At 43.2% G+C, this 18,328-nt stretch overlaps 2 protein-coding genes and 1 pseudogene across 2 annotated transcripts; all 3 read left to right on the top strand.

Moving 5' to 3' along the window:
• IQCF3 (IQ motif containing F3) lies at nt 226-2,004 on the top strand. Its single transcript, XM_005695904.3, has 3 exons — nt 226-342; nt 509-556; nt 1,498-2,004. Exons 1-3 carry the CDS (start codon nt 226-228, stop codon nt 1,894-1,896), a joined length of 564 nt encoding a protein of 187 aa, XP_005695961.2. The 3' UTR covers nt 1,897-2,004.
• LOC106501729 (IQ domain-containing protein F5-like) lies at nt 6,130-7,961 on the top strand. Its single transcript, XM_013973690.2, has 2 exons — nt 6,130-6,454; nt 7,509-7,961. Exons 1-2 carry the CDS (start codon nt 6,377-6,379, stop codon nt 7,944-7,946), a joined length of 516 nt encoding a protein of 171 aa, XP_013829144.1. The 5' UTR covers nt 6,130-6,376; the 3' UTR covers nt 7,947-7,961.
• LOC102174786 lies at nt 10,508-18,324 on the top strand (annotated as a pseudogene).

Genomic DNA, 18,328 nt, shown 5'->3' with positions numbered 1-18,328 from the left:
ATTATGGGAGCTGCTCTGTTTGTAGCCGAGGACAGGATGATCTTGTGGGTGGACCAAACCAGAAGTCATTCTTGGGACAAGACACACTCTCAGGGGATGTGGTTCTACCAAAGACCCTGGTGCATCCCTAGTAGGAGGGAAATGCAAGTGTTTCCACTTTATCCAACAAGTTTGAGCCTGGAGAAGGCAACATAGTCCTTGGGTCATAGTTGCCCTTGTGACATCATGGCCATCTCCTCATCTACCATCCTCCCTGCCTCTGCCAAGACCAATGGAGCAGCGACCAGAGAGGGATATGAACACCTGAACCACTGCCCCAAAACCATGGGCAGTAAATGCTCTGTAAGACTTAGACACTCCCTTCCCCAAGGGTGGGGAGTTGCCCCATGGCTGAGAGAAGCACTAGATGACTTCAAGGACCCTGGAAAAGAACAGGGAGCTGGGGCTTTGGGAACTTTGCACAGAGACTGGTCCTCACTCATGTTTTCTCCCTACGTTCTGATTGCAGAAGACTGAACCTGATAATGACGATCTAGAGAAAGAGAGGAAAAGGAAGGTAGGTGGGGCCCAGGAGCATGTGGGAACCTCAGACCATTGGCCTTCTGACCCCAGGGTCCCTGGAAGTAAAGGCTTCATCTCTAGTCTCACAGGAATCAGCTCAGTGGTGCCTTCCTGTCCTGGTATATTCCTTCCATATTCTGGGTGAGGAAAGGAGGGAGACATTAGAGAAGCAAGGAATCAGGATACTCACAGGCCATATGGAAGGTGAGACACAGCACAGTGAAAACTGGAGAGCTGGAGAAAGGGCGTCCTGGGCCTAGCAGGATATGAGAGTGATTGAGAGATAGTGAAAGTGTTAGTTGCTCAGTCATATTCGACTCTTTGCAACCCCATGGACTGTAGCCCTCCAGTTTCCTCCATCTACAGGATTCTCCAGGTAAGAATACTGGAGTGGGTTGCCATTCCATTTTCCAGGGGATCTTCCCGACACAGGGATCCAAGCCAGTCTCCCGCATTTCAGGCAGATTCTTTGTCATCTGAGCCCCCAGGAAAGAGTAGTGGAAGTCAAAAGAAATGAAGTGGAGGAAGCTACGAGGGGCTGTGATGGAGGTAGCGTTACAGGCTGGAATCTGGGCTGAGATGCAAGCTACAAACTCAGGAGTTTAATCCTCTTGAGGACCCTTTGGTTCCTCACATCCATGTCTGGTCTTCTGTATCAGAAAGGGTTTCCACTGATTCCATGAACCTGTGAAGACCACAGGGCAAGCATATCCTCATACAGACAAAGACACTGACTCAGAGGGTAAGCAGATGTGTTTGCGGGCATAGACAAGACAGATGTAGAGCCAGAACCCCACCCAAGGTTCCTGGGCCCTGAGAACCACCAGGAGAAAGGCTGATTGTTCAGAGAGACAATCAGAGGTCCTTTGTGGCAGACACCGCAGCTGTGGTTGATGGTGACAAATTCACTGGGAGTCTTCTGCTTTGCTTGGTTAGTTGCTTCTTGCAAAACAACGTCAGATAGCAAGGATGAAGGCGGCTGGGAAGATACAGGCCTGGTGGCGTGGAACCCTGGTGCGTAGGACCCTGCTGGCAGCTGCCCTCAGGGCCTGGATGATTCAGTGCTGGTGGAGAACAGTCCTGTGGAGGAAGTTGTATAAGCGACGGCAGAACTCACTGAAGGTTTATATAATCCAGGAGCAGGCAGCAGTCAAGCTCCAGTCCTGGGTTCGCATGTGGCAGTGCCATCAACGTTACTGCCAAGTGTGCAATGCTGTATGCATACTACAAGCTCCAAAGAGCTGTTTCACCTTTCAGACCAGTGATGTTTCACAGGCACAATACGGGGGTGCTTTCAACCAGCCAGAGTTCCATATTGAAATCCTATCAATCTAAGAGAATACTATAGGGTGGAGAACTGGCTCCACCACCCCAATAAATGTCTGACCAGGTTTTGTGTGTTTCAGTGACTCTCTCAGGATGGGGACCCCAAAGGTTCAGGCCCTGCCGTCTTCTACTCAGAGAATACTTCAATATAGGTATCTCTCCCTCCTACCCCAACTCCCTCCCCTCAGTGCCTGTGGCCCCTGTTTGGACCCACAGTAGCCATGTGCCACTCTATCCAAATCAGCAACTGCTGCCTGAGGGTGACCTCATATATGCAGAGCCAGCTGTCCCATTCCACATCTCCATCATCAGCCTTGTCTCCTAAACTCGCAATTGGGAGGCATTGGGCTTCGTATTTCTGAAGACTCTGGGTACCTGCTCATATGAGAGTGAAGACATGCCACACACTCTCAGCCTGCCACTAGGACCCAGCGAGGATTGCACCCACTGGCTTTGTGTTTAGCAAGCCTCAGACAGAAGTCAGCCACTTGGCTGGCTCTCCTGGGAACAGAGCAGCCCAAAGAAACCACAGGAGGCTGGCCTGAGTGATGACTGACACAAGGTTTTGCAAGCTTCATGCTAATTTAGATTCAATTTTCTTTTTAAAAATTAATTTATTTGGCTGTGTTGGGTCTTAGTTGCAGCATATTATGGGGTCTTTGTTGTATCTGGATGCTATTTTCTTCGGGAAATAGCAGATACCATGATCTTAAGGAACCTCAGTATTGCCTCTTCCCTCCCCCATCATTGCAAGCTTCTCAAGGGTGCTAAACACAAATAAGGCTCCCACTGATATCAGACACCTCCGCTCTATGTATGACACCATTCTTAGTGACGTCCACATTGACTGGATGATGCCCCCATGCTTCTTGCCTCTCACCCCCTGTGATTTTGACTTCCACCCTAGCTTAGTCATTCACTCCTGTGATTGCACTAAAGACCATTGTTTCTGAGGCTGTCTATGGGGAAGGACCATTTTTTTAAATGTTCAATCCATCATAGGCCAATTATTTTGTAAAACAATCAAATTTTGATGAAAATAAATGGAAAAGCATATAGAATACAAGGCTTGTTTTTAATTATTAGAACATACATAAAATTACTATTTCAAATTGCTTTCAGTTCAGTTCAGTTCAGTTCAATTCAGTCATGTCCAACTCTTTGCAACCCCATGAACCGCAGCACACCAGGCCTCCCTGTCCATCACCAACTCCTGGAGTTCACCCAAACCCATGTCCATTGAGTCGGTGATGCCATCCAACCATCTCATCCTCTGTCATCCCCTTCTTCTGCCCTCAATCTTTCCCAACATCAGGGTCTTTTAAAATGAGTCAGCTCTTCGCATCAGGTGGCCAAAGTATTGGAGTTTCAGCTTCAACATCAGTCCTTCCAATGAACACCTGGGACTGATTTCCTTTAGGATGGACTGGTTGGATCTCCTTGCAGTCCAAGTGACTCTCAAGAGTCTTCTCCAACACCACAGTTCAAAAGCATCAATTCTTTGGCGCTCAGTTTTCTTTATAGTCCAACTCACATCCATACATGACTACTGGAAAAACCATAGCCTTGACTAGACTTTGTTGGCAAAGTAATGTCTCTGCTTTTCAATATGCTGTCTTGGTTGGTCATAACTTTCCTTCCAAGGAGTAAGCGTCTTTTAATTTCATGGCTGCAGTCACCATCTGCAGTGATTTTGGAGCCCAAAAATATAAAGTCTGTCACTGTTTCCACTGTTTCTCTATCTATTTGCCATGAAGTGATGGGACCAGATGCCATGATCTTCGTTTTCTGAATGTTGAGCTTTAAGCCAACTTTTTCACTCTCCTCTTTCATCAAGAGGCTCTTTAGTTCTTCTTCACTTTCTGCCATAAGGGTGGTGTCATCTGCATATCTGAGGTTACTGATATTTCTCCCAGCAATCTTGATTCCAGCTTGTGCTTCCTCCAGCCCAGCGTTTCTCATGATGTACTCTGCATATAAGTTAAATAAGCAGGGTGACAATACACAGCCTTGACATACTCCTTTTCCTATTTGGAACCAGTCTGTTGTTCCATGTCCAGTTCTAACTGTTGCTTCTTGACCTGCATACAGGTTTCTCAAGAGGGAGGTCAGGTGGTCTGGTATTCCCATCTCTCTCAGAATTTTCCAGTTTGTTGTGATCCACACAGTTGAAGGCTTTAGCATAGTCAGTGAAGCAGAAGTAGGTGTTCTTTTAGAATTCTCTTGCTTTTTTGATAATCCAACGGATGTTGGCAATTTGATCTCTGGTTCCTCTGCCTTTTCTAAAACCAGCTTGTACACCTGGAAATTCACGGTTCATGTACTGTTGAAGTGTAGCTTGGAGGATTTTGAGCATGACCTTGCTAGCATGTGAAATGAGTGCAATTGTGAGGTAGTCTGAACATTCTTTGGCATTGCCCTTCTTTGGGATTGGAATGAAAACTGGACCTTTTCCAGTCCTATGGCCACTGCCGAGTTTTCCAAATTTGCTGGCATATTGAGTGCAGCACTTTCACAGCATTATCTTTGAGGATTTGAAATAGCTCATCTGGAATTCCATCACCTCCACTAGCTTTGACCCTGCACAGCATGGCTTGTAGTTTCATTGAGTAGAAAAAGCTGTGATCCATGTGATCAGTTTGGTTAGTTTTCTGTGATTATGGTTTTCATTCTGTCTGCCCTCTGATGGATCATACATTTACAATGTAATAGTTTCTGCTGTACAGCGAGGTGAATCAGTTATACATATACATATATCCACTCTTTTTAGATTCTTTTCACATATAGGTCATTATAGAATATTGAACAGAGTTCTCTGTGCTATACAAAAGGTTCATCTTTTTTATATATACTAATGTGAATATGTCAATCCTGATCTAATTTATCCCTCCCCCCATTACCTTTTGGTAACCACATGTTTGTTTTCTACATCTGTGACTATTTTGGTTTTGTAAATAGGTTATAATCTTGCTTCCTGACCTGAAGATTTTACATTATTTCCTGTCTCTTCAAATGGTCGGTTCTCCCTCTTTTCTTCTTAACCTCAAACGATGATATTACCACACTTAACAGAGGAAGCAGCAGCAGACAGGAACCCATCTTGCTATCTATCATCTCATCTTCTATCTCAGCATCATTTGCACCACACTTTTTGCCTTCCCTGAGTTGAAATGAACTGTCTTCGCCCTATCTGAGGCTACCCCCTGCACTTTCTTCTTCCTGTACTCTTTTTTTTATCTTTTGTTCACTGTCACCTCTTACCTTTGCAATGATGTCATCCTGTAATTTCATTTCTCTGAATCAGTTTCCACCTTTTCACCAAGTCATTCCCATCAGCCTACAAACTATCCCCCATAATTAAAAAGTCCATGCTTGGCTATCTCATATTCCAGGTTTTACATCTCCTCAAAGCAAAATATGTTGTCACTGCCTCCCCTTCTATTGTTCCCATTCTCTCCTAAACTCACTCCAATTGGGCTTTCCTTACCCCCAACTCCATAGAAACAATACTCATCAAAAGTACTCAATGAGAGAGACTGTTGGCAAAAATGACCAAAATTAGGGACTTCCCTGGTGGTCCAGTTGCTAAGAATCTGCACTTCCACCACAGGGGGCACAAGTTCAATCCCTGGTTAGGGAACTAAGAACCCACATACCACACGGTGCTGCCAAAAAAAAAAAAAAGAATACCTCCCTTAACCATTCACCTAGTCTGCTTGATTCAGAGGAATCCTCTCTGAATATTTACTTTTAGTTTCCTCCATTCATTCCCTCCACATCAGTCCATCATGAAATGCTGTTGGCTCCATCTCTGCAATAACAACAGTATCTGCAATATAAGAGATGAATGAAGATTAGAAAAACTAGATCTATCACACATTGCTCATGGAAATATAAAATGGAGTAACTGCTGTGGAAAACAGTTTGGTAGTCTCTCAGAAAGTTAATTGTGGAATTATGAATAACCCAGCACCTAGATATATACCCAAGAGAACTGAAAACATATGTTCAAACAAAAGCTTCAAAATTTTGTAGTTAGATAACAGCTAAAAACTCAGAAACAACCAGAATGAGTGAGTGACTAAATAAATCATAGTACATTCATAGAATGGTATACTACACAGCAATAGAAATGAACAGCTGCTACACTCAACTTGCATGGACCTCAAGGAAAAGTACGGACCTGACACTGATAGAACCATCTGCCTTCCAGCTATGGGGAAATCTAAGGGATCGCAGGCCTGAGGGGTTTGAACCAATACTCCCAAGTCATGGGCATTCGATGTTGTATAAGAGAGAGAGTCAAGTCTACCCAAAGTTGCAGGCAGGGGAAGGTGAATTTCCACAGTTGTTAAGGATTCAAGTCCTATATCTGGGGTCTCTGGGCAAGGCAGGAGGTGGAGCATGTGGTGGACTCAGCATAGAATTTACAGAGAACAACCTACCCTTATCTTTCCCCTTTGAACTCTGATTACAGGAAAATGCACTGATGAACATGAAAGTAGAAAAGGAAAAGACAGAAAAACCTCCACCCTCCAAACCAAAAACTTCACCCTCTAAACCAAAAGTAAGTCAACAGAGCCCCTCAAAGTTGAGGGGGACCCCAACCTGCAATGTGTCTAAAGTCACCCAGGAGTGACAGTTGTCTTCTCTGTGACCGATAGCATGGGATGAGCAGGGAATTTGTCACCCAAAGCAAACTCTATTTGTGAGTGAAAGATAGTGCTAGGGATTATTGTTCAGGAACAACAGTCATAAACTGACAGTGTCCCAGTCCAACCAAGATGAGTGGTTGTCCTGTCCAGAGTTGGAATGAATAAAAATGGACTCATCCTCAGTTGTTCTTTTGTCCTAGTTTCTTCTAGGTTTGAAAAGGTGGGTGACAGACATGTAGACATGGATTACAGGGAGAAGAAACCCTGCAAAGTGGGAACCCCAGGCTATGCCAAGTTGGGGAGTGGGTTGGTGAGGGCTGTGTTTGGGGGATACATAGTCAACTACAGGGAAACCCAAGTCTAGAATTGTGTGGGAGTGCCTGTGTGTTTACATGAGTGTATATATATGTGTTAACTGAAGTTCAAGATGTGAGAACCAAAAGAAGTGAAAGTGAGGAATAAATGAACAGGGCTCCAAAGTGTGCAGGACAGGCAAGCATCTAATCCCGTGATTTGACAGAGAAGCCAGCAGGTTGTGCATCGGAGCTGGTGTCAGGCATGAAAGGAGAGTGAAGGATGCCCCTTCTCCAGCCTGTGGATGCAGTCTGAAGGGAAGTGACATGCTTCCCAGGTAGGTATCAGGCCCGAGGTGCAACAGAATAACCCTTTGACTCATAGACCATGGTGTTCTTGTTCTAGACTGGCCAAACAAGCCCAAGGAACCAGGTGACAGCTAGGGCAGGTGTGCCCCCAAGCAACATATGAGGACTGTGAGACTCCAAGTTCAGCTGTGATATGTCTGTTAATCAAGACTGGCAGAGATGGGGAACTTGTCTGGTCTTCTGGCTCCAGCCAGTGGCCTGCCCAGTGCTCAGGAACTACTGAGGAATTGGCCATTGTTGACGAAGTATCAGGACCCCTTCCTGGCTCATGCCAGAGCTGAGTGTCCCTTCTTTTTCCTTGCAGGCCCTCCCTAAAAAGGAAGGTGAAGAACAGAAAACTATAAAGATTCAGGCCTGGTGGCGGGGCACCCTGGTGCGCAGGACACTGCTGCATGCAGCACTCAGAGCGTGTATCATTCAGTACTGGTGGAGACAGAGGCTGGAAGGGCTACTGGAGAAGAAGCGATTGTCTGTGCTGGAGTATTATGCTCGGGAAAAATGGGCAGTGATCAAGCTACAGTCGTGGGTTCGCATGTGGCGCGTCCGGGTTCGTTATTGCCGTTTGCTCCATGCTGTCCGCATCATCCAAGCCTACTGGCGCTGGCATAATTGCCATACCCGTGGCATTTTTAGGGGCAGCTATGAACTCACAGCGAGCCAGCTAGGACTTGAGCTTGAGATCTGTCTGGAATCACACATCTGTCGGATTACGGACTGTATCCCCTTCCCAATAAAGAACTGATCTGGTCGGCTCCAACACTGTCACAAGGTCTCTGTCAGACAAGCTTCAGTTCCGTTCAGTTCAGTTGCTCAGTCTTTGCGACCCCATGGACTGCAGCACACCAGGCCTCCCTGTCCATCTCCAATTCCTGGAGTTTACTCAAACTCATGTCCATTGAGTCAGTGATGCCATCCAGCCATTTCATCCTCTGTCATCCCCTTCTCCTGCCCTCAATCTTAAGGGTCTTTTAAAATGAGTCAGCTCTTCACATCAGGTGGCCAAAGTATTGGAGTTTCAGCTTCAGCATCAATCCTTCCAATGAATATTCAGGACTGATTTCCTTTAGGATGGACTGGTTGGATCTCCTTGCAGTCCAAGGGACTCTCAAGAGTCTTCTCCAAAACCACAGTTCAAAAGCATCAGTTCTTTGGTGCTCAGCTTTCTTTATAGTCCAACTCACATCCATACATGACTACTGGAAAAACCATAGCTTTGACTAGACGACCTTTGTTGGTAAAGTAATGTCTCTGCTTTTTAATATGCTATGTTGATCATAACTGTCCTTCCAAGGAGCAAGCATCTTTTAATTTCATGGCTGCAGTCACCATCTGCAGTGATTTTGGAGCCCCCAAAAATAAAGTCTGTCACTGTTTCCACTGTTTCCCCATTATTTGCCGTGAAGTAGTGGGACCAGATGCCATGATCTTAGTTTTCTGGATATTGAGTTTGAAGCCAACTTTTTCACTCCCCTCTTTCACTTTCATCAAGAGGCTCTTTAGTTCTTCACTTTCTGCCATAAGAGTGGTGTCATCTGCATATCTGAGGTTATTGATATTTCTCCCAGCAATCTTGATTCCAGCTTTTGGAATTGGCCTAAATTAAATGGGAATGCTCTTGGGTTAGAAGAATTAAGTTAAAATGGTCATGTTATCCAAAGCAATCTGCAGATTTAACACAATCCCTATCAAATTATTCATGACATTTATCATAAAACTGAAACAAAAAAAATCCTAAAATTTATATGGAACCCAGAAAGACCCAGAATTGGCAAAGCAATCCTGAGGAAAAAGAACAAAGCAGGAGACACGACCCTTCCAGACTTCAGACAATACTACAAAGCTACAGTAGTCAAAACAATATGGCACAAAAACAGACCTATAGATCAATGGGACAGAATAGAGAACCCAGAAATAAACCCATACACCAATGGTCAGTTAGTCTTCAGCAGGGGCTTCCCCAGTAGTCCAGTGGTTAAGAATCCACCCTGAAATTCAGGGGACAGTGGATTGAGCCCTGGTCTCCACATGTTGTGGAGCAACCAAGCCTGTGTACCACAACTACTGAGTCTGTGCTTTACAGCCCAGGATCCACAATACTGCAGCCTGTGTGCCTAGACCCGAGCTCCACAATAAGAGAGACCACCACAATAAGTGAGGAGTCTGCACACCACAACCAGGGAGTTTGCTACAACTAGAGAAGGCCCTTGCACAACAAAGACACAGTACAGCTAAAAATAAAATAAATCTTTTAAAAAATCTTCAACAAAGGAGACAAGAATATATAATGGGGAAAAGACATCTATTCAGCAAGTGGTGTTGGGAGAGTTGGACAACCCCATGTAAATCAATGGTTATGAGAGGGTAATAGGTAGGAAGGCAAGAAGTCCCCAAGCAGTAGGAGGAAATTAACTGCAAGTGGCATACATTTTTTTCCTTCTCTACAAAAAAATTAAAAGAGACACCTGGTTCTGCCTTGATTTAACCAATGTGTTTTTCTCATGGAAATGTTTTTCTTAAGCTATCTTAACGAAACTATGTATTTGCTTAGGAATCTGCCTGCTGAACGCTGAAGAATTGATGCTTTTGAACTGTGGTATTGGAGAAGAATCTTGAGAGTCCCTTGGACTGCAAAGGGATCCAACCAGTCAGTCCTAAAGGAAGTCATTCCTGAATATTCCTTGGAAGGACTGATGCTGAAACTCCAATACTTTGGCCACCTGATGCAAAGAGCTGACTCATTTGAAAAGACCCTGATGCTTGGAAAGATTGAAGGCAGAAGGAGAAGGGGACGACAGAGGATGAGATGGTTGGATGGCATCACCGACTCAATAGACATGAGTTTGAGTAAACTCCAGGAGTCGGTGATGGACAGGGAGGCCTGGCGTGCTGCAGTCCATGGGGTCACAAAGAGTTGGACACGACTGAGTGACTGAACTGAACTGAACTGAATTCCAAAAGTCCCCCTACCTGCCTTGGGCTACATAAGCCTGCACAGCATGGCCTTTCCTACCTCACTCTCTCATTGCCCTTCCTGGTGGCTCTGGTAACACCAAATAAACCCAGTATGCCCCCATCTCAGTGTGTTTCTCTTGTTGCCTCATCTAGAATTTGAATGATCTGAGAGTGAATCTAATCATGGATTGGTCACCTGAGAGCCAGAAGTGGAGTGTTATGACTTGCCTAGTTCAACTAGTCAGCAGGAGGAAGCCATGGGCAATCATCAGCCGTTCATGAAACAGCTGCATGAGGAATAGATGAACTGGTCAGGTTCTTCTCTTGCCCTCTACTCTACTCAGGCAAAGCATGTGCCTGTCAGTCTTCACTCAAGAATAACCTCTGAGGGAGGGGAGTTCAGGATGGGGAACACGTGTATACCTGTGGTGGATTCATGTTGATGTATGGCAAAACCAATACAATAGTGTAAAGTAATTAACCTCCAATTAAAATAAATAAATTTATATTAAAAAAAAAGAATAACCTCTGCACTCTACCTTCTAAAGAAAGTGGGTAGTCTCACCATGAAAAGATCCTATTATGGGTCTACAGGGAAATTGTCAAGGCAATATTTTTCAAATTTCATCAATGGTCCCAATGACATGGAAGGTTTAATTAAAGCAGACTGTGAACCCCACCCATCATTTCTGGCTAAGCATATCATGTTCCCAAGAATGAGTATTTCTAACATATTTCCAAGTGATGCTGTGGCAACTTATCTAGGGAACACCACTACAGTAGAAAAATCTACGATTCTTACCCTTCTGAATGGGAAAGGTCACTTTCTGCCTCCTGTGAGTCTTCTATGTGTCTCCTTTACTGCTCATAAAAAATACTTTAAATTTGACACTTGAGGAAAACCTTATTTCTGGCCTTTCCCTTCTCAAGAAAAAGGGTTTTAAACTAAAAATTCCGTGTTTTAATCCTGTTTTGATCTTTTTGATGACCAGCCTCAGCGTTAGTCCATCCAGGAGCTCTCCCAGAGTCACCACAATGGAACAAAGGATACTTCTAACACCCAGGAAATCATAAGAATTTCAGGAACTCTGTATCAAAATCCAGTTCAAAGACCAAATATTAGAACAAAAGATACTCTTCGTGCTCTTATCACTTAAGAAATTATGAGAGTGCTTCCTAGGACTCTAGGCTTCTACCATTTCTCTGTGGTTCTTCTTGTTTCTCCACTCACGCTATTCCTGCCTCTTCCCCTCTGCCTCCTGGATTTAACAAGCTCTCCTGAGGCCTAGGCCTCCAAGTGTTGGGGGAAAACAGTGTCAGCCACATTGGCAAGATCAAAGCCATGTTCATTCCAGGGCAAAGATCATGAAGCCCAATGGTGAGAAGCTGGACAAGTTCCAGTCTGAAATCTTCTACACCCTCCTGGAGTTGGAGATGAACTCAGACCTGAAAACCCAGCTGCGGGAGTTGAACAATCACAGCTGCCAAGGCCACTGAAGTTAGTGTTGGTCAAAAAGCTCTTTTAATCTTTTTTCTTATTCCTCAAATGAAATATTTCCAAAAATTCCAGGTCTGACTATTGCATGACTTGGAGAAGTCCTGCAGGAAACACGTCATCTGTTGCTCAGAGGAGAATTCTGCCTAAGCCAACTCAAAAAAGCCATACAAAAAAATAAGCAAAAGCATCCCAGGAGCTGCAGTCTGACAACCGTGCATGAGGTGATCCTGGAAGATTTGGTTTCCCCAAGTGAGATTACAGGCAAGAGAATCTGCAAGAAACTGAATGGCAGCTGGCTCATAAAGGTTCATTTGGATAAAACACAGCAGAACAATGTGGAACACAAAGTTGAAACATTTTCTGGTGTCTGTAAGAAGCTCATGGGTGAACTCCCCAGTGGTTCAGTGGTTAGGAATCTGCCTGCCAATGCACGGGACGTGGGTTCGATCCCTGGTCTGGGAAGATTCCACATGCCATGGGGCAACTAAGCCTATGCACCACAACTACTGAGCCTATGCTCTAAAGCCTATGAACCATACTGAAGTTCACACACTATGGAGCCTGCAAACTGCAAATACTGAGTCCACATGTTATAACTACTGAAGCCTGCCCACTCTAGAGTCAGCATGCCATCTCTATTTATTATAATTAATACATATATTTTTGAGCAGCTGATTTTTAAAATATTTGTTTATTTATTTTTGGCTGCGCTGGGTCTTCATCACTGCTGGCAGGCTTTCTCTACTTGTGGCGAGCAATGGCTACTCTAATTATGGTGCACGGGCTTCTTATTGCCATGGCTTCTCTTGTTGTGGAGCACACACTCTCGGGCATAAGCATGGGTTCTAGGGCACTCAGGCTCAGCAGTTGCAGCTTTCAGGCTCTAGAGGGCAGACTCAGTGGTTGTGGCACATGGGCTTTCTTGCCCTGTGGCATGTGGAATCTTCCTGGACCAGGGATAGAATCCATGTCCCCTGCATTGGCAGGTGAATTCTTAACAACTGGACACCAGGGAAATCCCAGCAAAGCAATCCTGAGAAAGAAAAGTGAAGCTGGAGGAATCAGGCTTCCTGACTTCAGACATACTACAAAGCTACAGTAATCAAAACAGCACGGTACTGGCACAAAAACAGAAATATAGATCAATGGAACAAGACAGAAAGTCTGGAGATAAACTGTCACTCCCATGGTCACATAATCTATGACAAAGGAGGCAAGAATATACAATGAAGAAAAAGAGTCCCTTCAATAAATGGCGCTGGGAAAACTGGACAACTGCGTGTAAAAGAATGAAAATACAACACTCCCTAACACCATACACAGAAATAAACTCAAAATAGATCAAAGACCTAAATGTAAGGCTGGACACAACAAAATTCTTAGAGGAAAACATAGAATGCTCCTGACATGATTTCCAGCAAGATTTTTTTAAATTCATTTCCTATAGTGATGAAAATAAAAACAAAAATAAATGAGGTCTAATTAAACTTAAAATCTTTTGTGCAGCAAGTTCAGTTCAGTTCAGTCGCTCAGTTGTGTCCGACTCTTTGCGACCCCATGAATCGCAGCACTCCAAGCCTCCCTGTCCATCACCAACTCCCGGAATTCAAGGAAACCATAAACAAAACAAAAAGACAAACTTAAGAATGTGAGAAAATGTTTGCAAGCAAAGCAGCTGACAATGGATTACTTTCCAAAATATATAAACAGCTCATGAAGCTTAATATCAAAAAACAAACAACCCTGTCAAAAACTGAGCAGAAAATTTACAAAAGACATTTCTCCAAAGAAGACATACAGATGGCCAAAAAGCACATGAAAAAATGCTCAGTATCACTAATTATTAAAGAAATGCAAATCAAAACTACAATGAAGTATCACTTGATACCTTCAGAATGGCCTTCATCAAGAAATCTACAAACAATAAATGCTGCAAGGGTGTGAAGAAAAGGGAACCCTCTTGCACTGTTGTTGGGAATGTAATTTGATATAGCCACTGTGGAGAACAGTATGGAGGTTCCTTAAAACACTGAAAATAGAACTACCATATGACCCAGCAATCCCACTCCTAGGCATATACTTGGAGAAAACTTTAATTCAAAAATATACATACACCCCAATGTTCCCTGAAGCACTGTTTACAGTAGCCAGGAGATGGAGCAACCTAAGTGTCCATCAACAGAGGAATGGGTAAAGGAGGTATCATACATTTATACAATGGACTATTACTCAGCCATAAAAATAATAAAATAATGCCATTTGCAGCAATAGGGATAGACCTGGAGATTGTCATATTAAGTGAAGTAAGTCAGACACAGAAAGACAAATATCATATGATAGCAGTTACATGTGAAATCTTTTTTTTTAAAGGTACAAATTAATTTTTTTTTTTTTTTTGGATCTGCTACAGCAGAGGTTCCCAACCTCCAGGCCAAGGACCGGTAGTTCCTTTTTTTTTTTTTTCATATTTTTAAATATAAATTTATTTATTTTAATTGGAGGTTAATTACTTTACAATATCATATTGGTTTTGCCATACATCAACATGTATCCACCACAGGTATACACATGTTCCCCATCCTGAACCCCCTTCCCTCCTCCCTCCCCGTACCTTCCCTCTGGGTCATCCCAGTGCACCAGCCCCAAGCATCCAGTATCATGCATTGAACCTGGGCTGGTGACTCATTTCATATATGATATTATACATGTTTCAATGCCATTCCCCCAAATCATCCCACCCTCTCCCTCTCCCACAGAGTCCAAAAGACTGTTCTATACATCTGTGTCTCTTTTGCTGTCTCACATACAGGGTTATCATTACCATCTTTCTAAATTCCATATATATGTGTTAGTATACTGTATTGGTGTTTTTCTTTCTGGCTTACTTCACTCTGTATAATAGTTTCCAATTTCATCCACCTCATTAGAACTGATTCAAATGTATTCTTTTTAATGGCTGAGTAATACTCCATTGTGTATATGTACCACAGCTTTCTTATCCATTCATCTGCTGATGGACATCTAGGTTGTTTCCATGTCCTGGCTATTATAAACAGTGCTGCAATGAACATTGGGGTACATGTGTCTCTTTCAATTCTGGTTTCCTCAGTGTGTATGCCCAGAAGTGGGATTGCTGGGTCATAAGGCAGTTCTATTTCCAGTTTGTTTTTTTTTTTTTTTTGGTGTTAATTTCTACTCTGCAGCATATTTCCAGTTTTTTAAGGAATCACCACACTGTTCTCCATAGTGGCTGTGCTAGTTTGCATTCCCACCAACAGTGTAAAAGGGTTCCCTTTTCTCCACACCCTTTCCAGCATTTATTGCTTGTAGACTTTTGGATTGCAGCCATTCTGACTGGCGTGAAATCGTACCTCATTGTGGTTTTGATTTGCATTTCTCTGATAATGAGTGATGTTGAGCATCTTTTCATGTGTTTGTTAGCCATCTGTATGTCTTCTTTGGAGAAATGTCTATTTAGTTCTTTGGCCCATTTTTTGATTGGGCCATTTATTTTTCTGGAATTGAGCTGCAGGAGTTGCTTGTATATTTTTGAGATTAGTTGTTTGTCAGTTGTTTCATTTGCTATTATTTCTCCCATTCTGAAGGCTGTCTTTTCACCTGCTTATAGTGAAACCTCCTTTGTTGTGCAGAAGCTTCTAAGTTTAATTACTAGAGCTAATCAATGAATATAGTAAAGTTGCAGGATATAAAGTCAGCACACAGAAATCCCTTGCATTCCTATACACTAATAATGAGAAAATAGAAAGAGAAATTAAGGGAACAATTCCACTCACCATTGCAATGAAAAGAATAAAATACTTAGGAATATATCTACCTAAAGAAACTAAAGACCTATATATAGAAAACTATAAAACACTGGTGAAAGAAATCAAAGAGGACACTAATAGATGGAGAAATATACCATGTTCATGGATTGGAAGAATCAATATAGTGAAAATGAGTATACTACCCAAAGCAATTTATAGATTCAGTGCAATTCCTTATCAAGCTATCTACAGTATTTTTCACAGAGCTAGAACAAATAATTTCACAATTTGTATGGAAATACAAAAAACTTCGAATAGCCAAGGCAATCTTGAGAAAGAAGAATGGAGCTGGAGGAATCAACCTGCCTGACTTCAGGCTCTACTACAAAGCCACAGTCAAGACAGTATGGTACTGGCACAAAGACAGATATATAGATCAGTGGAACAAAATAGAAAGCCTAGAGATAAATCCACACACCTATGGGCACCTTATCTTTGACAAAGGAGGCAAGAATATACACTGGATTAAAAACAATCTCTTTAACAAGTGGTTCTGGGAAAATTGGTCAACTACTTGTAAAAGAATGAAACTAGAACACTTTCTAACACCATACACAAAAATAAACTCAAAATGGATTAAAGATCTAAATGTAAGATCAGAAACTATAAAACTTCTAGAAGAGAACATAAGCAAAACACTCTCTGACATACATCACAGCAGGATCCTCTATGACCCACCTCCCAGAATATTGGAAATAGAAGCAAAAATAAACAAATAGGACCTAATTAAACAAATTAACTTTTTACAAAATAGACGTAGAGTCATGGATGTAGAAAACAAACTTATGGTTATGAGGCCATGAGGGGGAGGATAAAGTGAGAGTTTGACACTGACATATATACTCTGTGTGTGTGTGCTCAGTCCCTTCAGTCGTGTCTGACTCTTTGCAACCCCGTGGACTGTAGCCCACCAGGCTCCTCTGTCCAGGGGATTTTGCAGGCAAGAAAACTAGAGTGGGTTGCTGTGCCCTCCTCCAGGGGATCTTCCCAACCCAGGGGTCGAACCCGCCTCTCTTAGGTCTCCTGCACTGGCAGGTCAGTTCTTTACCACTGAGTCACCAGGGAAGCTGCAATTTGAAAGATATCACCTTCAAAATCTACCTCGCACTACTCATTATTGTTTTCTATTTAATTAGTTTTATATTGTTGCTTTTATTCTACTGCTTTCTAGATCCAGCTGGTCTCTCTTTCTAGTTTCCTATGGTTCACATGCTAGTGAAGTAATGCTCAAAATTCTTCAAGCCAGGCTTCAGCGATACGTGAACCATGAAATTCCTGATATTCAAGCTGGTTTTAGAAAAGGCGGAGGAACCAGAGCTCAAATTGCCAACATATGCTGGATCATGGAAAAAGCAAGAGAGTTCCAGAAAAACATCTATTTCTGCTTTCTTGACTATGCCAAAGCCTTTGACTGTGTGGATCACAATCAACTGTGGAAAATTCTGAAAGAGATGGGAATACCAGACCACCTGACCTGCCTCTTGAGAAGTCTGTATGCAGGTCAGGAAGCAACAGTTAGAACTGGAATGGAACAACAGACTGGTTCCAAATAGGAAAAGGAGTACGTCGAGGCTGTATATTGTCACTCTGCTTATTTAACTTATATGCAGACTACATAATGAGAAACGCTGGACTGGAAGAAACACAAGCTGGAATCAAGATTGCCAGGAGAAATATCAATAACCTCAGATATGCAGATGACACCACCCTTATGGCAGAAAGTGAAGAGGAACTAAAAAGCCTCTTGATGAAAGTGAGAGGAGAGTGAAAAAGTTGGCTTAAAGCTCAACATTCAGAAAACGAAGATCATGGCATCCAGTCCCATCACCTCATGGGATATAGATGGGGAAACAGTGGAAACAGTGGCTGACTTCATTTTTGGGGCCTCCAAAATCACTGCAGATTGTGATTGCAGCCATGAAATTAAGACGCTTAGTCCTTGGAAGAAAAGTTATGACCAACCTAGATAGTATATTCAAAAGTAGAGACATTACTTTGCCAACTAAGGTCCGTCTAGTCAAGGCTATGGTTTTTCCAGTGGTCATGTATGGATGTGAGAGTTGGACTGTGAAGAAAACTGAGTGCCGAAGAATTGATGCTTTTGAACTGTGGTGTTGGAGAAGACTCTTGAGAGTCCCTTGGACTGCAAGGAGATCCAACCAGTCCATTCTGAAGGAGATCAGCCCTGGGATTTCTTTGGAAGGAATGATGCTAAAGCTGAAACTCCAATACTTTGGCCACCTCATGTGAAGAGTTGACTCATTGGAAAAGACTCTGATGCTGGGAGGGATTGGGGTCAGGAGGAGAAGGGGACGACAGAGGATGAGATGGCTGGATGGCATCACGGACTCGATGGACGTGAGTCTGAGTGAACTCTGGGAGTTGGTGATGGACAGGGAGGCCTGGCGTGCTGCGACTCATGGGGTCGCAGAGTCGAACACGACTGGGCGACTGAACTGAACTCAACTGAGCTGACTGATGGTGCACTGAGTTACCAAAACCTGAATCCAGGGAAGACAGGAAGTGCTAAGTCTGAGGAGACACAAGAGAGCTGAATGGAGCTATACTGCCATGGTCCGTCTTGCCCTCCTGTGTGACTAGTTTTAAGAGAGGATGTGGACGGGCCTCACTGGAGGAATGGTACCTGAATGCCCTATCTTTCTACTCTGAGCTCTGATACGTTTCTGACAGAAGGGAAGTGGACAGGTAATACAAGTTCCCATGGATCTTGCTTCTGAGGAAGACTCAGCCTATGTGCAGATATCCTAATCCTCATGTCATAAAGCCATTGTTAACTCAGGGCTTTCCCCCTCATATGACTTGTGCCAGACCTTGGGAAGTAGACGA

The sequence above is a fragment of the Capra hircus genome, chromosome 22 (genome assembly GCF_001704415.2).
Source record: "Capra hircus breed San Clemente chromosome 22, ASM170441v1, whole genome shotgun sequence".
NCBI lineage: Eukaryota > Metazoa > Chordata > Mammalia > Artiodactyla > Bovidae > Capra > Capra hircus.
The sequence above is the reverse complement of the archived record's forward strand: the minus strand, read 5'-3'. Positions and strand labels throughout refer to the sequence as shown.